The sequence below is a fragment of the Dromiciops gliroides genome, chromosome 2 (assembly GCF_019393635.1).
Source record: "Dromiciops gliroides isolate mDroGli1 chromosome 2, mDroGli1.pri, whole genome shotgun sequence".
NCBI classification, from domain to species: domain Eukaryota; kingdom Metazoa; phylum Chordata; class Mammalia; order Microbiotheria; family Microbiotheriidae; genus Dromiciops; species Dromiciops gliroides.
The window spans coordinates 685,852,535-685,872,246 of NC_057862.1; the positions used below are offsets into that span (position 1 = coordinate 685,852,535).

At 37.1% G+C, this 19,712-nt stretch overlaps 1 protein-coding gene across 3 annotated transcripts in view; it reads right to left on the reverse strand.

Moving 5' to 3' along the window:
* The window catches only part of LRRTM4 (leucine rich repeat transmembrane neuronal 4), an 886,616-nt gene that overhangs the window by 4,821 nt on the left and 862,083 nt on the right, over positions 1-19,712 (reverse strand). Inside the window, exon 3 of one of the 3 annotated variants that reach the window (XM_043983728.1) lies at positions 3,554-3,658. The exons of the other annotated variants lie outside the window; for them this stretch is intronic. Within the exon in view, the coding sequence (XP_043839663.1) occupies positions 3,587-3,658 (72 nt within the window). The 3' untranslated portion in view covers positions 3,554-3,586. Of the gene's footprint in view, positions 1-3,553; positions 3,659-19,712 lie in introns of those variants that run through there. 3 annotated transcript variants of the gene reach the window in all.

A 19,712-nucleotide genomic window follows, 5' to 3' on the forward strand; every position in this document is an offset into this window, starting at 1 on the left:
AACTGACTGACAAATGAAAACGAGTATTTATTAAGAATTTATGTTGTGGACGACACACACACATACACATACATATGCACAAAAAAAAATCCCCTGTGTTTCTCAAGAAGTAAAGCATTCTACTAGGGGAATATAAGAGACTCATATAATTTTAAGGGGAGAGGTGAGGATGCTTCAGTACTCATGAAATGCAACCTATTTTGAGAGAGCAATTTCGACTATAACATCCCATCATTTATTTGAATGCCTCAAGAGTTGTTGGGGGGGGAGTGAGTGGGAGAAAATAATACCACCTTCCAAGGCAAACTCTTTTACTTATGGATAACTCTCATTTTGTGGAATTTTACTTAACATCCAGCCTCGATTTCCCTTTCTGTACCTTCTACCCTTTGCTTTTGTATCCCAAGAAAACAAGACTGTCTTCTTTCATGTTATGTACTCCCTGAGATTTCTGTTCTATGGTCTAAACATAACAGTCTTTTTCAACTATTAGTCACATAAGAAGAAAAAACTAAGCACTTCTGAGATTCTAACAGACTCATCAAATTGTAGAGAAAGCCCCCCCCCCTTACAGGAACCCTTTACAGGGTTCCTTCCCCTAGGTGAGTTGCCTGCCAAGGCTGATGAGCCCCACCTGCCCAAAGCGACTGGTTTTAAGGTGCCAGTTACTCATATTACAATATTAACATGATTTATCTTATATTTTACTCTGATGCATTTCATACTACTGTCAAATTTGTATGTTTGTATATGTGTATATGTGTATGTGCTCACACAGCTAGATGACATAGTAGATAGAATGCTAGGTCTGGAGTCAGGAAGACCTGATTTCAAATTCATCTTCAGTCACTTACTTAGGTCTGTGACTCACTATAATTCCCTTAACCCTATTTGCCTTAGTTTCTTCATCTGTAAAATTATCTGGAGAAAGAAATGACAAGCCACTCCAGTATCTTTGCCAAGATAACCCCAAAATGGGCCATGAAGAGTTGGACATATCTAAAAACAACTAAACAACATAGCATTTTATTTAAATATGTAAAATATATGTAAATACATGCAAACATATTCACATATGTTTGTGTATATATCCATACATGACTGTCTACATATATATATGTACATATATATATTTATATATTCACAAATGTATATATGTGTGTATATAAAATTTTCTAATAAAAGCAAAAATCATGGCCCAACATATGACAGTCTCCATGTCAGAAGTCTTTAGAACTACTTTGTTCTAAATTCTGGAAGAATGTGAAGATCAGCTATAATCTGTTTCTGATTGTATAAATCTTATCTGAAAGAAATTCAGCTTGGGCTACTGGTCTGATCTTTTGGCTTAGACTCCTCAGGCTTAGCCTCAGCTCTGTGTGTGCTATTCCCTAACTTTTTAACCTTGTGTAAGACATTCACCCTTCCTGGTTCCTAATTTCCTCATCTGCATAATGAGGTTCCTAGAGTAGATCATTTCTCTATTCACTTTCACCTTCAACAGATTTAGTCAATTACCCCACCCCATCCCACATCCACACGTTTTTTTTAATTTATTAAAAAAAAAAACAAAAACAGAGCTTTAATTCAACAACCTATACCTCCTACACTCCAACACTCCAATGGATCTCTCATTCCACAATTGTATGTGAGCACTCCCTCTTACAATACAAATTGCAATCTATCCATATCTATTCATTATGCTCACACAAACTGAGTACACATTAAAACCTAGAATATAGCATACTTACACTTCTGAAGCAAGGATATTATACAATATTAAAAAGGTTGTTGGGAGTAAAAGAGGCAGTCTAGCCAAGGCAGGGCTCAATTAATGGCTGCATGATAATGGATGGGGTCATAAAGGTCTCTGGAATCCAGTTTAGTAATAGGAATAAGTTTCTAATACACTCAATGTATTCGTATGAAGCATAAGTTGTTTAAAAGGCTGATCCCTCTCAAATTGCCTTAGACCTCCATCCATCTTCTTTATTAACGTTCCTTGTGCATTGTTCCCATTTCAGTCATAGTATTGGAGTAATAAAAAAGTTGATATCCAATTTCCAAAATGCCATTTGGGCCCTCATTTCCCCAAACCCCACTAGAATGTCTGGTAACTGAAATCATTTAAAAAGGAGCACGTCACAGTATATAGATGAAGAATACAATCCTTTTGAATGGCTTAATGAAGATGGACAGTCATTTTCATCAAAAGAAAAGGAGGATGTTGATTAGTGAAATGGGAGCTATGTGAATTTCTAAACTGATTTTATAATAAATACTCATTCTAATACTTCACGACAAGAATGGGTAAATAGAATATGAAGATTTGATCTTCATATGATAGAAAGCTATAAAAAAAAATGGGAAAAGCCCAAATCTGGAGAATCCCTCCCCTCTTCCTCCTCCCATTTTCCTATGCCCTGAGATCTAGGGAGAAGATTCCAAATAATTATACTTTTAGAAGGAGCAGGGACCTCAGGTGGCCCATATGCACCATCCTACTCACTTTAAAAATAAAAATAATGTGGCCTTCATTGATGAAGTGATTTCTCCAAGGTGTCATTAAATATATGACCAGTTTTCTGACTTCAAGTTCATTATTGATAAGTAAATTGAAAACAACAGTGGAAATCGTCTAGTCTGTCTCATCTTAAAGGTAATGAAATTTTGATTCTGAAAGGATAATAAATTTGTTCCAGCTTGCATAACATCTTTCCTATATTCAGGTGCTACTTCAAATCATCATATGTGTGTGTGTGTGTGTGTATGTGTGTGTGTGTGTGTGTGTGTGTGTATTTTTTAATGAGAAGAAAAGCCCAGCACTAAGATTCTAGGATTATGAAGTTAGAAGTGAGTTAAGATTTTTTCTTGTCAAATTTAATAGATGAAGAAAATGAGAATCAAACAAATTATTTGCTAAAATTTCTAAGTCTCAAGTGGCAGAAAACAGAACAAAAGTCATGTTTCAGTCTACAAGTTCATGGCTCTTTCCATTTGATTCCAATCACTTAATCCTGTTAAGGGTTAAAATTCTAGCTAGTCTGTCTAAAATATTTAATGAGTGGTCGCCAATAAATTATAAGCTTTAGCAAGAGTTAGACTTTTAAGCATTTATTAAGGAGAATAAGAATTTGGTAAAGAGAGAGAGAAAGGTCTAGATTCCTATCTATTAAAGTGAGAGCGCATTTCTAGCTCCCTTCTCCGCCAGAGTCCAGAGGAAAGAGCCCCAGACTGAGCGCCAGTCTCTTCCTTCCTCCTCCCACTAGTCCGTGTCACTTCCTGAATCCTGAAGAAAAGACTCCTGGTCTTGCCCTCAAAGACCTTCCCTTCATGGGCAGAACTCTTCTACAGTAAGTATCCAGCAGGTGGCATTATTCCAATCGTTACAATCCATAAGCAATAATGAAGTACCTAACTATATGTGGAACAAACCATGTCAAGCTCCTGGGATACATGGAAAGAAAATGAAATAATCCTTGCCCTCAAGGACTATCCATTATCTTTAGAGAAGATGACATGACATGTTAGAGTATAGAGAAAATTTATGCCAAATAAATACAAAGTACTTCCCTAAAAGCTTTACCTAGTTGATCTGGGAAAAGTCACTAGAATCATTCACAGTAACCAGAAGATATGCTGTAGCAGTTGTTTCTACCTAGAGAAGATGACATTAGGAGAAAACAAGGCCTTTAAAACAACTGCTTACATTTTGTACTTTATTTTAAAATGTATTTTATTCCCCCAATTACATTTAGCAATTTTTAACATTGTTTGAGTTTTAAATTCCAAAATCTATCCCTCCATCCTCTCTCTCCTCCCTGAGATGGTAAGCAATCAGACATAAGTTATATATGTGCCATCATGTAATACATTTCCATATCAGTCATTTTGTACAAGAAGACATGCAGAAGAAAAATAATGAAAGAAAATAAAAATAGTATGCTTCATTTTGTATTAAAACAATATCAATTCTTTCTCTGGAGGCAGATAGTATGCTTCATCACTAGTCCTTTGGAATTTTCATGTATCATTGTATTGCTGAGAATAGCTAAGTCATTCACAATTATTTATGGAACAATATTGCTCTTATTATGTATAATATTCCCGAGGTTCTGTTTATTTCACTTTGCATCTGTTCATATAAGTACAGGTTTTTCTGAAATCAACCTGCTTGTCATTTTTATAGCACAATAATATCCCATTACAATCATGTACCACAGTTTGCTTAACCATTCCCCAATTGATGGGCATCCCTTTGATTTCCAATTCTTAGCCACCACAAAAACAGTCATTATAAATATGTGTTTGTACAAATAGTTCCTTCCCTCCTTTTTGATGACTTCAGGATACAAATATTACTGAATCAAACGGTACAAAAAGTTTGATAGCCACTTGGGCATAGTTTCAAAATTCCCCTGCAGAATTTTTTTTTAATTTTTCTTGAGGCCAATTCAATACTGTATTCTAATACATATGAGGTTAAACCTATAGGCCATAGAAAGAAAGAAAGAAAGAAAGAGGAAAGAAAGAAAGAAAGAAAGAAAGAAAGAAAGAAAGAAAGAAAGAAAGAAAGAAAGAAAGAAAGAAAGAAAGAAAGAGGAAAGAAAGAAAGAAAGAAAGAAAGAAAGAAAGAAAGAAAGAAAGAAAGAAAGAAAGAAAGAAAGAAAGAAAGAAAGAAAGAAAGAAAGAAAGAAAGAAAGAAAGAAAGAAAGAAAGAAAGAAAGAAAGAAGGAAGGAAGGAAGGAAAGAAAGAAAGGAAGGAAAGAAGGAAGGCAGGCAGGCAGGAAGGAAGGAAGGAAGGAAGGAAGGAAGGAAGGAAGGAAGGAAGGAAGGAAGGAAGGAAGGAAGGAAGGAAAAGAGAAAAAGAGAAAAAGCTAAAGAAAGAGAAAAAGAAAAAAGAAAGCTAAAGAAAGAGAAAGAAAGAAAGAAAGAAAGAAAGAAAGAAAGAAAGAAAGAAAGAAAGAAAGAAAGAAAGAAAGAAAGAAAGAAAGAAAGAAAGAAAGAAAGGAAGGAAGGAAGGAAGGAAGGAAGGAAGGAAGGAAGGAAGGAAGGAAGGAAGGAAGGAAGGAAGGAAGAAAGAAAAAGTGTTGGAGAGAAGTATTAGGCTGTCTACCATAAATTCAAGGTCTAGACATCTGTTTGCTGACCTCATTGTTGTATGACTGTGAAAACTGGACAGGATAACAGGTGTATTCTAGGAACTGAATTGCTTCCATTTGAAGTTTCATAGGAAGATTCTGAAGATAACCTGGCCAAACAAGCTATCAAACACTGAAGTTCTTCCTCTAGCATGACTGTCAAGCATTAACCTCTCACGCAAAGACTGCAACTCCAGTGTGCTGACCATGTCGTTCTAATGCAAAACACAAGTTTGCCTGAAAGACTATTTTATGGAAAACTCACACAAGTGATCACACAGAGGTCAGAAGAAGGGATACAGGATCCTTTCTAGGTTTCCCTGAAGAATTTTGGAATTGACTGACTGATGAGAGACAAGAGCCAAGGTCCTCCCAGTATGGCATGTCTGCATCAAAGAAGTTGTGCTCTATGATCAAATGAAAGATAAATTGCCCAAATTAAGAGGCATTTCCACTCCAAATACTCATATGTACTCTACCTGTGGAAGGGTATTCCAAGCTCATTTGGTCTAATTGGTAACAGTCAGACATACTCCTATGTTGACCCCAAAATAATGATGTAATTTCAATCCTTTTTGTGTATGAAGGACCACAACTACTACTCTGTGGTGCAGGACAAGTTACTTAACATCTCATTGCACTGGAAAAGTTTCTCTGGCTAGAAAATACAGATCAGTATTCTTGCTCCCTTCACAAGTGACAAAGTCCATTTTCTGCTTTCTTATTTGCTTTCTTCCTAAAATCTGGACTTTTTTTGTTTTTTGTTTTTTCTCCTTTTTTTTGGACTTAATGAAACAGAACATTCCCATTCATCTTGATGGCTTCCCCATCAGGATATATACTGTATGTGAAGTGTTGCGGACAGTTGATTAAAGTAATGAATGAGGCGCTGCCTGTTCTCTGAAGTAAGATCTGACTCCATTAACTGAGAAGCTTATTACATTAGCAGTACTTTTCAGCATTCAGGGAGGTTTGGGGCTAATGGGCTGGATTAATTAGCTGATATTAACTTCTAAAGGCTCTACTTCTGTAGATCTAGGCACTAAATGATAGAAACATTCAGGTTCTTTTTCTCTCAGGGTTACATGGGAAGTAAACATCCTGTTGCAAGTGGAATTTACATGAACCTGCATTTCAAGATTTACTTAGAAGACTCAGAGGACAATATTTTGGAATGCCAGTCTTATACTGCAAAGGGAAATCAACATTGGAGATTGTAATGACCTTGTCTGTGTGACAGGGAAACCAACACAAGTAAGGGAACCAGTTTTATTAAGATTCAGGACATTAAAATTCTCTTGCTATTCCTTCCTTCTCTCCTTTCTTCCTCCCACCCTCCCCACCCCCTCTCTCATTCTCTTCTCTCTTCTCTTCTCTTCTCTTCTCTTCTCTTCTCTTCTCTTCTCTTCTCTTCTCTTCTCTTCTCTTCTCTTCTCTTCTCTTCTTCTTCTTCTTCTTCTTCTTCTTTCTTTTTTCTTCTTTCTTTTTTCTTCTTTCTTCTCCTTCTCCTCCTCCTCCTCATTCTCCTCTTCTCTCCTTCCCCTCCTTGCCCTCCTTCTGTCCTTCTCTTTGTCTCCATCCTTGATAAATTACTTAATGATGAATAAATATTCAGAAAGCATTTGAGGCAGGTTTTTAAGCCCAGTTTTTCTTGACTATAAGCCAGTGTTTTCTGTATTAAAACAGCCTATTTTCTTATAGAGGGTTAACTTGTCACCCTTTATATTGTCATCCCCTTACATTATCCCTATTTCTTCCCATTGTCTAAAGTTAGGTGAAATTCAATTGGGTGAGTTTAACAATTCTCATTATCCAGATGTTTTTTTAAATAGCTCCTTATAGGTGAATTTACCTTGCCTTGGTGGCAAAGTGCCTATAAATGTTCAGTCAGCTGGATACCTACATTGGCTAAGCATTTTCACAATCTAATTCTTTCTCTCTCCCTCCCCCCTTTACTTTAAGTAATCTAATTCACTGGAATAGCAGTAATAACCCATTCTGCCCTGCACTTTGGGGAAGGAGGGACATTTTTATATACTTAACAGCTAACAAAGAATCCCAGTGTTGAAAAATACATTAAAGCCTCCAGATTATTTGTACCAAACAATAAACATTTTTTTAAAGAAAGAAAAGAGGAATATGTTTTCTTTATTTTTTGTAACTTGAAGCTAGTTTAAAAGGAGTTCAGAATACAGAAATGAGAAACAAAGATACATTTTTGTATTATGAAAAGGTCACATGCAATTAAAAATAAACACACACACGTGCATATATATATATTCACACACAAATATAGATATACACACACATATATATGCGTGTTACAATTTATAAGTGTGTATGTGTCTCCACCATGACCCAGCATCTTCTTACTCTGGAAGATTTCTTTGCCCTTGTAGGTCCTCCCCCTGTCTGGTCATTTTCTCTCAGAATATACATTTTAAATGAACTGCCTAATGCAGTCATTTTCATTCCTTGATGCTTTTTCGGGGCTCCAATCCTAGCTCTCTGAATTTCTATACTATGTTCTCTTGTCATACCTTCCACTCCCCCCTGAACCACCTTTTGGGCTTCTTTTATGATGTTCAGGTCATTCTCAGGCCATAACCCCTTCACTGGATATATCTGCCTCACTTCCCTATCTTTTCCTGCCAATCCTCAGGCTTGGATTGTTCCTATCATCTGCTACCTTAATTCACACTGATGTGCTGGAGAACACAGTTTGTAAAAATCTAGAAACCATGGTGATTGAAACTAGTACAAAATTATGTTACATATTCTGAAGCAGCTCCTCATTGTAACAAGGAAATCATTTTATACCTCCCTAATCAATTCTCTATTCCACTCACTACCAGATCTTTTCCAAAGCTTTTCATCCATCCTTCTCCTGGCACACTCACACTAGCTAGCTCTCTCTCTCTCCCTCCCTCCCTCCCACGCTGCCTCCCTTCCTTCCTCTCTCCCTTCCTTCTTCTCCCCAATTTGTTCCATATTTCACTAGGAAAAAATAAAGCCATTTGGGGAGAGTTCCCCTTGCCCTCTCATTTTTATATTAGATGTCTGTATGTCTATGAAACCTTTCACCTCATTTAACAGGAAAAGAAGAACTTCCTCCCTAATAAGAAAAATAACTATTACAGGTATAAGTGATATTCCAACTTGTATTCTCCAGTCTCTTCTTTCATTCCCACTCTCATTTATCTTGGATGTCTCCCTGTTTCCTTTTTGCTGCCCTACTGCCCACAAACATGCCCACGTTCTCCACATTTTCAGAAAACCCTAACTATATTCATCTATTCCCCCACCTATTATACAATATCTGTTTTCCCTTTTGGGGTTAAACTCATTGACAAAATCTTGTGTAGACCCTAAAATTAGCCTCAGCATCCCCAAGCAGAGCTGCCCCTCCCCCTCTGTTTCAGCTGCAGGGGCCTCTGAGCCAGGCTAAGAGGTGTGGAGGAAAACCCCTGGTCCTGGATGTGGCGTGGCAAGGCGTGGCCCATGCAGAGGCTCCCACACTGTGTTGAGGCACACTGCAGGCCTGAGGGACACCAGAGCTTGCTTCACCCAGCCCCTAGTTCCTGGATGGCTATCTGACTGTTTTTAATTGAGCATGGGCCATTTAAAAATTTCCCCACTGCTTTTCCCAAATTGATAAGCAAACAGCCTCTTCCAATTTAATAGCAAAGGATTTATTTAGGTGAATAAACTTAGGGACAAAGGCAACAAAAGTAAAATAAGATTTGACTGCATTTTAAACTTTCTTTCCTGCTGTTGCCCCACCACTAGCGCTTCCAACCCCAGAGTCACATCTCCTTCCCTGGTCTGACCCTTTCACTGTCAGCCACACCTACAGCTTTCTTACCATCCCCACTCAATCTCTTCTCTCTCTGGCTGTCATCCCCTGCTTCTTCTGATGAAAACCCCCTTTATGTCTCCCTGCGTTTCTTTTTATTAACATCCTGTCTCAGATGAAAATCAGGCTCGCCATCCCAGGGCCTCCACAGAGCTCCTTGCTGTGCCTGCTGGGAACTGGGGGCTGGGTGAAGCAAGCTCCAGCGTCCCTTAGGCCTCTCCTGTGCCTCAGCACTGTGCAAGAGGGCCTCCACATTGGCAGAGCCCTGCAGCACCATTCCTGGGGCCAAACATTATAATAAATCCTGGAGAAACAAGAAAATGCCTGCTAGAGGAGCCTGAGGCTAATTTTAATGCCTACACTTGCATAATTATCACCTCCACTTCTCTTTTTAATATTTAACAATCTGGTTTCTATTCAATGAAACTGTTCTCTCCAAAGTTACCAAAGATCTTTTAATTGCCAAAACAAATAGTGCTTTCTCAGTCTTCATTCTTCTTAACCTCTCTGCAGTCTTTGACACTATTTGTCAACTACTTTTGCTTGATGCTCCCTTCTCTCTAGATTTGCGTAATACTTTTCCCTTTTGATTCTCCTCCTACCTGTTAGATCACATCTTCACATTCTACTTTGATGGATCTTCATATATATCATGCCCAATAACCATGGGGATTCTGTAAGAATCTTTTCTGAACTCTATCCTATTCTTTATATAATTTCACTTGGTAAGATGATCAGTTTCCATGGATTTAGTTATCTATCTTTGTTGATGATTCTCAAATATACCTATACTCCCTGAACCTCTCCATTGACCCCCAATCTCAAATCTCCAATTTCCCTTTAGATATCTCAAAATGATGTTGGATAGACATCTTAAACTCAACATATTCATAACTGAACTCATTATCTTTCCCCTCCACAACCTCATCTCCTCCTTTGTTGTTCAGTTGTTTCAGGCATGTCTTGACCTTGATTTGGGTTTTTCTTACCAAAAATACATAAGCAGTTCTCCATTTTTTTCTCCAGCTTGTTTTACAGATATGGAATTGAGGCAAACAGAGTTAAGTGTCTTACCCAGGGTCTCACAGCTAGTAAGTGTCTGATGTTAGATTCGAACTCAGGAAGATAGTTCTTCCTCACTCCAGGCCTGGCACTCTAGCCTGTGTACCACCTAGCTGCCTCCCTCATTCTCCTGTCTTCCTTATTACTATTTAGGACATCATCAAATTCAGTTATCTGGTAACTGTCATACTATTTTTTACACTATCACTGTCCATATCTAAACTATTGGCAAATGTAATTCCTAACATCCCTCATATATGATCCATTACCTACTCCTTCACATTCTCTAATAAGATATCACAGAAATTTCACCAAAGTGCAGGTCTGATGTTTTCATGAGCCCCTCCTTCATTCAATAAACAATACTGGCTCCATGTCACCTAAAGGATTTAATAGAAAATGTTCCAATTGGAGGTCGAACGTTTCATAATTTATCCTCTTCTCTGTCTCCCCCATAGGAATGTGAGGTCCTTGAGAGGAAATCTTTTCTTTTTGCCTTTTCTTGTTTCTCCAGGGTTTATTATAGTGTTTGGCAAATATTGGTTTCTTAAGAAATTGTTTTCTGGGGGCAGTTAGGTGGCAAAGTAGATAAAGCACCATCCCTAGATTCAGGAGGACCTAATTTCAAATCCAGCCATAGATACTTTACACTTACTAGCTATGTGACCCTGGGCAAGTCACTTCACCCTCGTTGTGCCACCAAAAAATATATATATATATATATACATATATATATTATTATTATTATTATTCTGAGAAATACCTACCATGACATTTGTCTATATTTGATATTATTTTTTAATATTATTTAGTATTATGTACATATGCCAAATATCTCTCCATATAGTTTTAAGTCAGTTTGACAGAGGTTCAATATTCTAAAATATGATTGAGGAAAAAAGACCACCACAAAATGGAACCCAAAGTCAGCATAGAGAACTAATAAGCCAGCTTCAGTGAACAAAGTACAGAACGAAAGTCAATTAGGGAGAATGTACACACATCAAGTCCACTGGTGCAATTGGTCACCCAAACCAATGATGTGTGGTTGGTTTTTCATAGGTTCTTAAATTGGTCAAGAAAGACTAAGTTTGGAGAAAACTAAGTGGATGTCTTTGACCTGTTGTGGAAGTCAAACTTTGGGGATTAATGTTGAATTTTGCTGGGAATGTTTTGGGTACAGATTAGGACATTGGCAGCTAATTGACATTCAGACTCCTGATAGTTAGGAAAATGAGAATTCTGGGGGTGACTCTACAGGCCTTACTTGGAGAGAGGGTGACTTAGGGGACTTGAGGCTTCTTCTCTAAGTCATCTATAGGGGTGGGAAAGCTATTGTATTCCTTATATCTACAGATGATAAATTTCATGTTGGAAGGAACCCCATCTCATTGAACCTTTGTCCAAATCATAACTCAAATAATAAAGTGTTCTATTCACAGCAGGGTCTTTTAAAATTGTATAGTTTTGTTTTTCTTTTTTTTTTCTTTTCCTTGAGCAGGTCTTGGGTAGAGGGTAGAGAGAGCTTATCTGCAAGAAGATGGGTGGTATATCGGTCATATGAAGCCTCAGGTGGGTGTTCTCACCTATGGAAATGTTTTTAGATTCAGGTACCCTGTAATACTTGGCACTGTTTTTCAATACAAGTAAGATTCTTTATTAATTATTTGATCTGAGCTCCCCACCATGTCTTAGATATTTCCCTTCTGAATCGCTTATTGGAACCCCATTGTTCCTTTATATAATCAGTTTGTGTCCCAACTATTGCTTTTAGGACTTTCACTATTTACCCCTGTCCCTAGTTGTTTGTGCTCTCACCAAGTATTCTCTTTTTATATTTTTCCATATGCATCATATGTATGTATCAGAATCTATAGAATTCCACATTCCCATAATTCTAGAAATAGAATTTATGGTTCCTGTGATTTTTTTTTTTTGCTTTCTATTTCCAGCTCCTACTACAGTGTTTTTTGACATATAGGCATTGATGAGTTTTCTATCAAATTTGCATTGTATACTCTACCTGCTGAATATGTAAAAGAAAAAAGCAACACAGTCTTCAACCAATAAAATTGAATATCCACAATTAATAATTAAGTAATGATGAAAGCAAAATTCAAAGTAAGAAATGAAAAATATACATTCATATATACATATATATGGAGTGAGATGTCTATATCTTTGTATGTAATATATTTGCATATGTAATATATGCATATCTATAATCTATACATCTGTCTCTATATATGTCCCTCTCCCCATGGAATTTACATTCTAATATGGAACTAAGGAGATAGCACACATATAGGGGAGTAGATTATTACACCCTTTCCACTTGCAATGACAGTTGTGATTAGTTATTGTCCCAGAACTGGAAAATGAGAGAGAGAAAGGCAACTGATGAGAATATGTCCAGAGTATAAAGTAAAGCATGGCTAAAGTTTTGAATAGAATAGTTCATATGTTATGACCATCATCAAATATGTACACACCTACATCCAATATTAGAGAGGTTTATTTTTTTTTCTATAGCATGTGAGGATGTGGTATCCAGACAGACTTTTTTTTTACTTTAAATTCCCAGTATACAGTAAAATACTGCATGTGTATCTAGGTATACATATATGTATACTTACCTATGCATGTGTATATAGACAGATATTTGTGATATAGTTTTTGAATATATGGGTGTGTTATTATATATGTATATATTTATATATCTATAAAACCTTAATAAACATGTTATTACTTGACTGATTGAAAAGAAATAAAGACAATATTTTCTAGAAAACTTTCAGTTTTGGTATATCACTTTGTTGTTCGCAAATCATGACAGACATTACCACAATGTGTTTCATAATTTCCAAGAACAGTAGGAAATATATGTCATTATACCCATTTTACAGATGGGGAAACAGAGAGAAAGAGAGATCCAATGTGAAACAGTCCCAGCACCCAAGAAGTTTGTGTTCTAGTAGAGGCAGGGACAACATCTCTGAAAATAAGTGCATAGAAATAGGCAAGGCAATTGTGTTCTACTGTCCTCTCTTTTATACATGTCCTAGCTGGGATGACTCGGGATTCTTTATATCAGCATATTTTAGGATATAATATCTCAGAGGTCAGGTGACTTCTGGATGGTATTATATACAAAGCTTATATGCATTGACAACTCTCAGTTCCTTTTTTTTTTTTTTTTTTTAGTGAGGCAATTGGAGTTAAGTGACTTGCCCAGGTACCCAGGGTCACACAGCTAATAAGTGTTAACTGTCTGAGGTCAGATTTGAACTCAGGTACTCCTGACTCCAGGGACTGTGCTCTATCCACTGTGCCACCTAGCTGCCCTCTCATTTCCTTTTTAAGCAGTTTCCTGAGATATTTGAAATATGGCATCTTTTTCACCCAAATCAAGAAAAGCTTGATTCTTGAGAATCACCACCACTGAAATCAGAAAAAAAAGAAAGACTCCCCGAGAAATGTTAGAAAAGGGAAAGCAAATCATTTGCAATACCTGCAGTACTTTTCAGAATAAGAAAGCTAGTGAGGGTCACTAAAATTCATTTTTTGCTCATTATTTAGTTGATGAGTTAACTCTGTTGAGGTCAAGTTCAAGCATGATATTAGACAAAATAATCGTGAGTCAATGAATCCAACCCCCCAAAAAGGCTCCTATATGAGTGTGTGTATAATGAAGTGACCTTTTTAAAAGTTGAAATTATTATGGCTATAGACCAGGTGCTTGAACAATTTAATACCCAAGATCCACTTAAAACTTGTATGATACTGCTGAAGTCACTTCTTCTCTCTCTGCCATAATTCATAATTTCCAAATTTTCACATGAAGAGGCTGTACTATCATATATATGTGCATATCTGTATATGTGTATATATGCATACACATACATATATACACATGCATGTATATATGTGTATGTATGTATATGTGTGTATATATATGTATATATATATATGTATGTATGCATATATATAAAATGTGCCACTGGACCCAAGTGCCTTTGGAGGAGTGAGGTTACTGCTGACCTTGAACAGCCCTCGCTCACTTAAATCCAATTCACTGTAAGCCATAAAATCACCCCACGGTCATTGTCTTCTTCATGAATGAAGGACAACTTTAAGGTTTGAAAATTACTTAATTGATACTTACTAGCTGTGTGAGCCTGGGCAAGTCACTTAACACTCATTTCCCCACCAAAAAAAAAGAAAAGAAAAAAGAAAATTACTATATATCCATTATCTCATTTGACTGTAAGCCAGTTAGTAAATATCTATTTATCAATACCTATCATGTTTCATGCAGTCCACTAAAAACTAGGTGTACAAAAAGAGATAAAAGGTATTCCCTTCCCTCAGAGTTATTACAATCTAATATGGAGACAACAGGTAAATGGATATGTACACTCAAACTATATTACAGCTAAATTCAGGATAAATGAAAATTAAATAAGAGGGAAGGCAGTAGAATTAATAGCTGTTGGATTGGGTAGCTAAGTGGCGCAGTGAATAAAGCATCAGCCCTGGATTCAGGAAGACCTGAGTTCAAATGCAGCCTCAGACACTTGACATCAGCTGTGCAACCCTGGAAAAGTCATGTAACCCTCATTGCCCCCCCCCAAAAAAAAACATACAGAAAACAAATGAAACAAAACAAAAAAATAGCTGTTGGGAAAATATTCTTATAAAGTATGGAATTTTATTTGGGATTTATAAGAAGTCAGAGAAGCTAGCAGGTGTAGGTATGGACGAACATTCCAGACAATGACAGATAAAGAAAATGCTTTGATTTACTGTTTTATCTATGGGTCAGCAAGGAGTCCAGTGTCACTAGATAAAAGAGTATGTGGTGGGGAGTAATATAAAAGAAGACTGGAAAAAGAGGACTAGCCTAGGCTTTGAAAGATTTTGAATGTCAAACTGAGCATTTTCTATTTGATTCTGAAGGTAATAGGGAGTCACTGGAGTTCATTGAGTGTTGAGGGAGTTGTGATATAGCTAGGCTTGTGGTTTATGAAAAACACTTTGGTGGTTGAATTGAGGATGGATGGCAGTGGGGAGAGACATGAGGCAGGATACTAAAGTAGTCCATTCATGAGGTTATAAAGGCTTGCATCAGAGTGGTGACAGTGTCAGGGGAGAGAAGGAAACAAGAGATGTTGCAAAGGGAAAATTGGCAGGCTGTGGCAACAAATTAGATATGGGAGGTGACAGACAGTGAGAAGTTGAGGATGACAATTACATTGCAAGCCTGAGGGACTAGGATTAAGATTCTGATTTTTACAGTAATAGGGCAGGTAGGAGGTGGGGAGAGTTTAAGGGAAAATAATGAGTTCTCTTTTGGACATGTTGAGTTTAAAATCTTCACTGGACATTCAATTTGAGTTTTCTGGAAAGGCAGTTAGAGATGTAGCTCGACAGACAGCAGAAAAGTTATGACAAGATAGGTGAATTTGAGAATCATCAATAAAATTAATTAAACCCATGGGAGATGATGAATCATCAAGTGATGAAAGAGAGAAGAGAAAAAGGCCCAGGACAGAAGTATAGGGAATCCTCCCTAGTATAAGAAGTGATCTGGATGAGGGTCCAACATAGGAGGGAAAAAAGAGTGATCAAATAGGAGGAGAACCATGGAAGAGCAGTGTCCAGAAAATGAACGGGGGGGGTAGTCATGGAGGAGAGGGTGATCAACATTGACAAAATCTGCAGAAAGGTAGAGGAGAATGAGGACTAAGAAAAGGTGATTTGATTGGACACTTAAGGAATCATTGCTAACTTTGGAGAGAACCATTCCAATGAAATCACAGAATCAGAAGCTGGATTGTGAGGGGTCGAAAGAGAGAAGAAAATCGAGGCAGCTCTTGTAGATGGCCTTTTCAAGTATTTCAGCCACAAATCAGGGAAGATATGTGTGAGAGTTACTGGGGCTGGAAGGAACAAACAAGGAGTTTTGAGAATGGGGGAAATTTGAGCATGTTTTACTCAGTGGGAAGCAACGAATAGACAGAGATGGTCAATATATAATAGAGCAGAAAGACAGAAGGGTAATCTGTTGAAGGAGACAGGATAGAATAGGATGACCTGAGTATAGAGGAAAGTCAGCCTTGTTAATCAGTAAGGACAACAACTTATGGGAGACATAGCTGATGGAGGAAATAGTGACAGAAGGCACAGGAGTAATTAAGGGAGGCGAAGAGGGAGATCAAAGCATATTACCTATCTTTTTTCTGTGAACTAGAGGGCAGGTTCTCAGCCTAGAGAGGGTGGGGAGAAGGGAGAATTAATCAGAAGTTTAAGAAGGGACACAAAGTTTTGGCAGAGCAATTATGAACGAGGTTTAGTAGAATTACTTTGGAGTGGTGAGGGCCCAGTCAAGGCTGGGCAACATAAATTTGCTATGGAACCAATTAGAGCAGTTGCATGACATTTTCCACTTTCATTCAGCTGCATGTGTGTAGGAACAAAGGTGTTGGATGATAGGAGAGATGCAGGAAAGAGACTTCGGAAAGAGCAATCAGGGAAATTATAATGGGGCCTAGGGACTAAAGAGTGGAAGACAGTGGAGAGTTGAATTGGTTCAATAGCTAGTCAAAATGAGGAAAAGATGAGGAAAAGGCTGGGGCGGGGCGGGGGGGGGGAGGAGATGGCCTGGGAGCAAATTGAGGGGTCAAAGGAATGGAGATCATAGTGTAAATGAAGAGTAATTTTAGATTATAGTCAGATAAGGGGATGAGAGAATTCTGAATTTTGAATAGCCACTTGATGGGCAAAAAATATCTTCCTGCCAACTGTATCAAGCATACATTATGTGCTTCAAAAATGCTTATTGTCTTTGATTGGTTGTTTGATTCAATGATACTCTGAAATGTAAATTTGGATTTGTCAATCTCATGGAAAGAGGTTTCTTTTATATCTTGGTCCCAGTGTGTTCTCATTTACATGGCAGCATTTTTTTCTCAGGGTTAGAAATCTCACTTAAGCAGCAGTAGGATAGCCATCTGGTTTCAGAGCGTTACACATGAACTTGCATTTCAGGGGACATGATCTATGTTGTGCTATCCCGGAATCCTTCTACCTAAGTCTTGCTGTGACAGATGGAGGTTATTCTCAACCCTGCTGTCTATATCAGCATAGCACAATCTCAAGGAGTTCTTGCTATATAGAAAAAGCTCCAAATATGAGCAAGCTTTATATCTAACTCTGTCATCTCCACATAACAGAATTTCTAAGCTGGATGGGACACCTAGCCCAAGATATAACCAAAAAACTATCTGCTCTACATCATACCCAATAAGTGGTCAGAGAAGAGGGATCCACTTCCTTTTAAGGCAGCCAAGAACACTTCGGGACACCTCTAATTGTTACGAAGGGGATTTTCTTTACTTCCTTTCCCTATCCCCAACACCATAACTTAATTTTTCTTTTTGTAACTTGTACTCATTGATTTTGGTTTTGTCTTCAAGGGCCAAAAAGAAAATCTAATCTCTTTTCCATAGAACAAACTTTTAAATGCTTTAAGACAGTGATCATGCCACATATCCCAAGTCACATCAAATTAATATGTGCAGAGTGGGGATATTACAACTCTAATTAAGGGATGTTTCCTGAAGCAGGACACAGCCACTCCTCCAAGAAGAAATGTTGTGGGTTTCATCCTGACTGAATCATCAAAAAGAGATTCTAGCAAAACAATAGCATACAAGCCTTTTGGGGGAAAATATATTGGTCACCATTAGTCATTTGGGTAAGGAGAAAGAGACTATAAGTGCCAATGTCATGTTTATCACATGGGGAATTTTAGCATTTTTGAACATGATCCTTATATAGTGGTGTTGGGCCCAATGAGATGGTAACAAATCTATGTTTGTTTTAAATTTTCCATTAAAATTACAGCCTCAGATACTTACTAGGTTTGTGACTTTAGGCAAATTACTTATATCCTCATCGGCAAATGGGAATTATAATTAAACCTACCTCATGTGGTTGTTGTGCAGTTCAAATGAAATTATTTATGGGATGGGCTTTGTAAAACTCAAAATGTAATATAAGTAGTATTAATTACTATTCTTCATATTATTATAGCTCACAATATATTCCACTTGGATGTTTAAAAGTGCTTTATAAAGAATATCTCAGGGGACAGCTAGGTGGTCCAGTGGATAAAGCACTGGCCCTGGGTTCAGAAGGACCTGAGTTCAAATCTGAACTCAGACACTTGACACTTACTAGCTGTGTGACACTGGGCAAGTCACTTAACCCTTATTGCTCCACTAAAAAAAAGTATCTCATTTGGTCTATAACAATACTTGGAAGTAGGTGCTAACATCATCATGCCCCCTCCCCCTCCCCAGTTAAGAAAGAAAGAAAAAGTCACAGATGTAAAATGAGTTCTCTGTAGTCAGCCATGCAGCTATTGAAGGTCTAAAGCCAGATTCTAACCCAGGTATTTCAGATTCTAAATAATGTATGCTACCTATTAAACAACATGTAATTCCTTACATTATCTCAAGAACTAATTACACAGTGTTGAATATTATCTAACAAGTATTGAAATAGATTCATTTTTTTAAAAGAAGGGAATACTATTTTCTGATAGAAAATGCAAAAATCTGATTTTAGACTGGACTGATAATTTACCACATTATTCTCTCTTTATGGACTTGTTTTTCCAGGTAACTACTCATATTAAACTGGTTTTGTCTTTCTTTTTATATCCCATGATTTTCACATCCTGGCATACAGTAAGTATTTAATAAATGTTTTTCGTATAACTGTAGACAGCTGGATGGTACAACCATTTTATACTCAGATTTATAATTAAACTTGTAACCACTCCCACCACCAATTTCCATCTGTTCTGATTCTATAAATGGAAAGACTGAAAAAGCCTCTGTTCAAGACCTGCTTCACATGAATGTTCACTGGGTTACTCAGGGAAAGTCACTTAATCTTCCTGGAAATTCCCTAAGACTAAGTTTGAAAGAAGTTTCTGACCCCCATTGGAGGAAAAATCCTCACCTTAGTTTTCCATATCCCAGGGAAATCAGTGCTCCATGCTCTACATGTATCCTTTATCTCTAATGGAAAGACATTATTATTATTATTATTATTATTATTATTATTATTATTATTATTATTATTATTATGTGGGGCCATTATTAATTTTTGAATGCCGTGAGAGCTGCAGATAAAAATGTTCATTAAAACAAACCACCCAAGTTGTAACAAGTGAGAAATTGTTTGTATTTTCCCCCGTATCTCTGGCATGACTTTTTCATATAAAAATGAGATAATGTTGCAAGGGATATAACGGACCTCCATAAAGTAGCAAGCTAATCATCATTCCATCTTTAGACTGGACCCTACCTAACCTAACCCATGCTGAACATTTTACTCTTTACAGTACCTCATTTTACTTTCTGAAAGTGGAAATTTATTTTTTAAGTAACATGGTGATATTTTTAAAAGAAGTTTTTATAGTTTTAAGACTCATAAAATATTCATTAGACCTATTCTAGGCACAGAATTATGCTAATGATAGTCTTGCCAAATGCCATCAGGCAATTTTATAATATTTGGAGCCTGAGTGATAAACTGCCATTATTTTTTTTTACCTAAAATGTATACCTCTTCTTCCA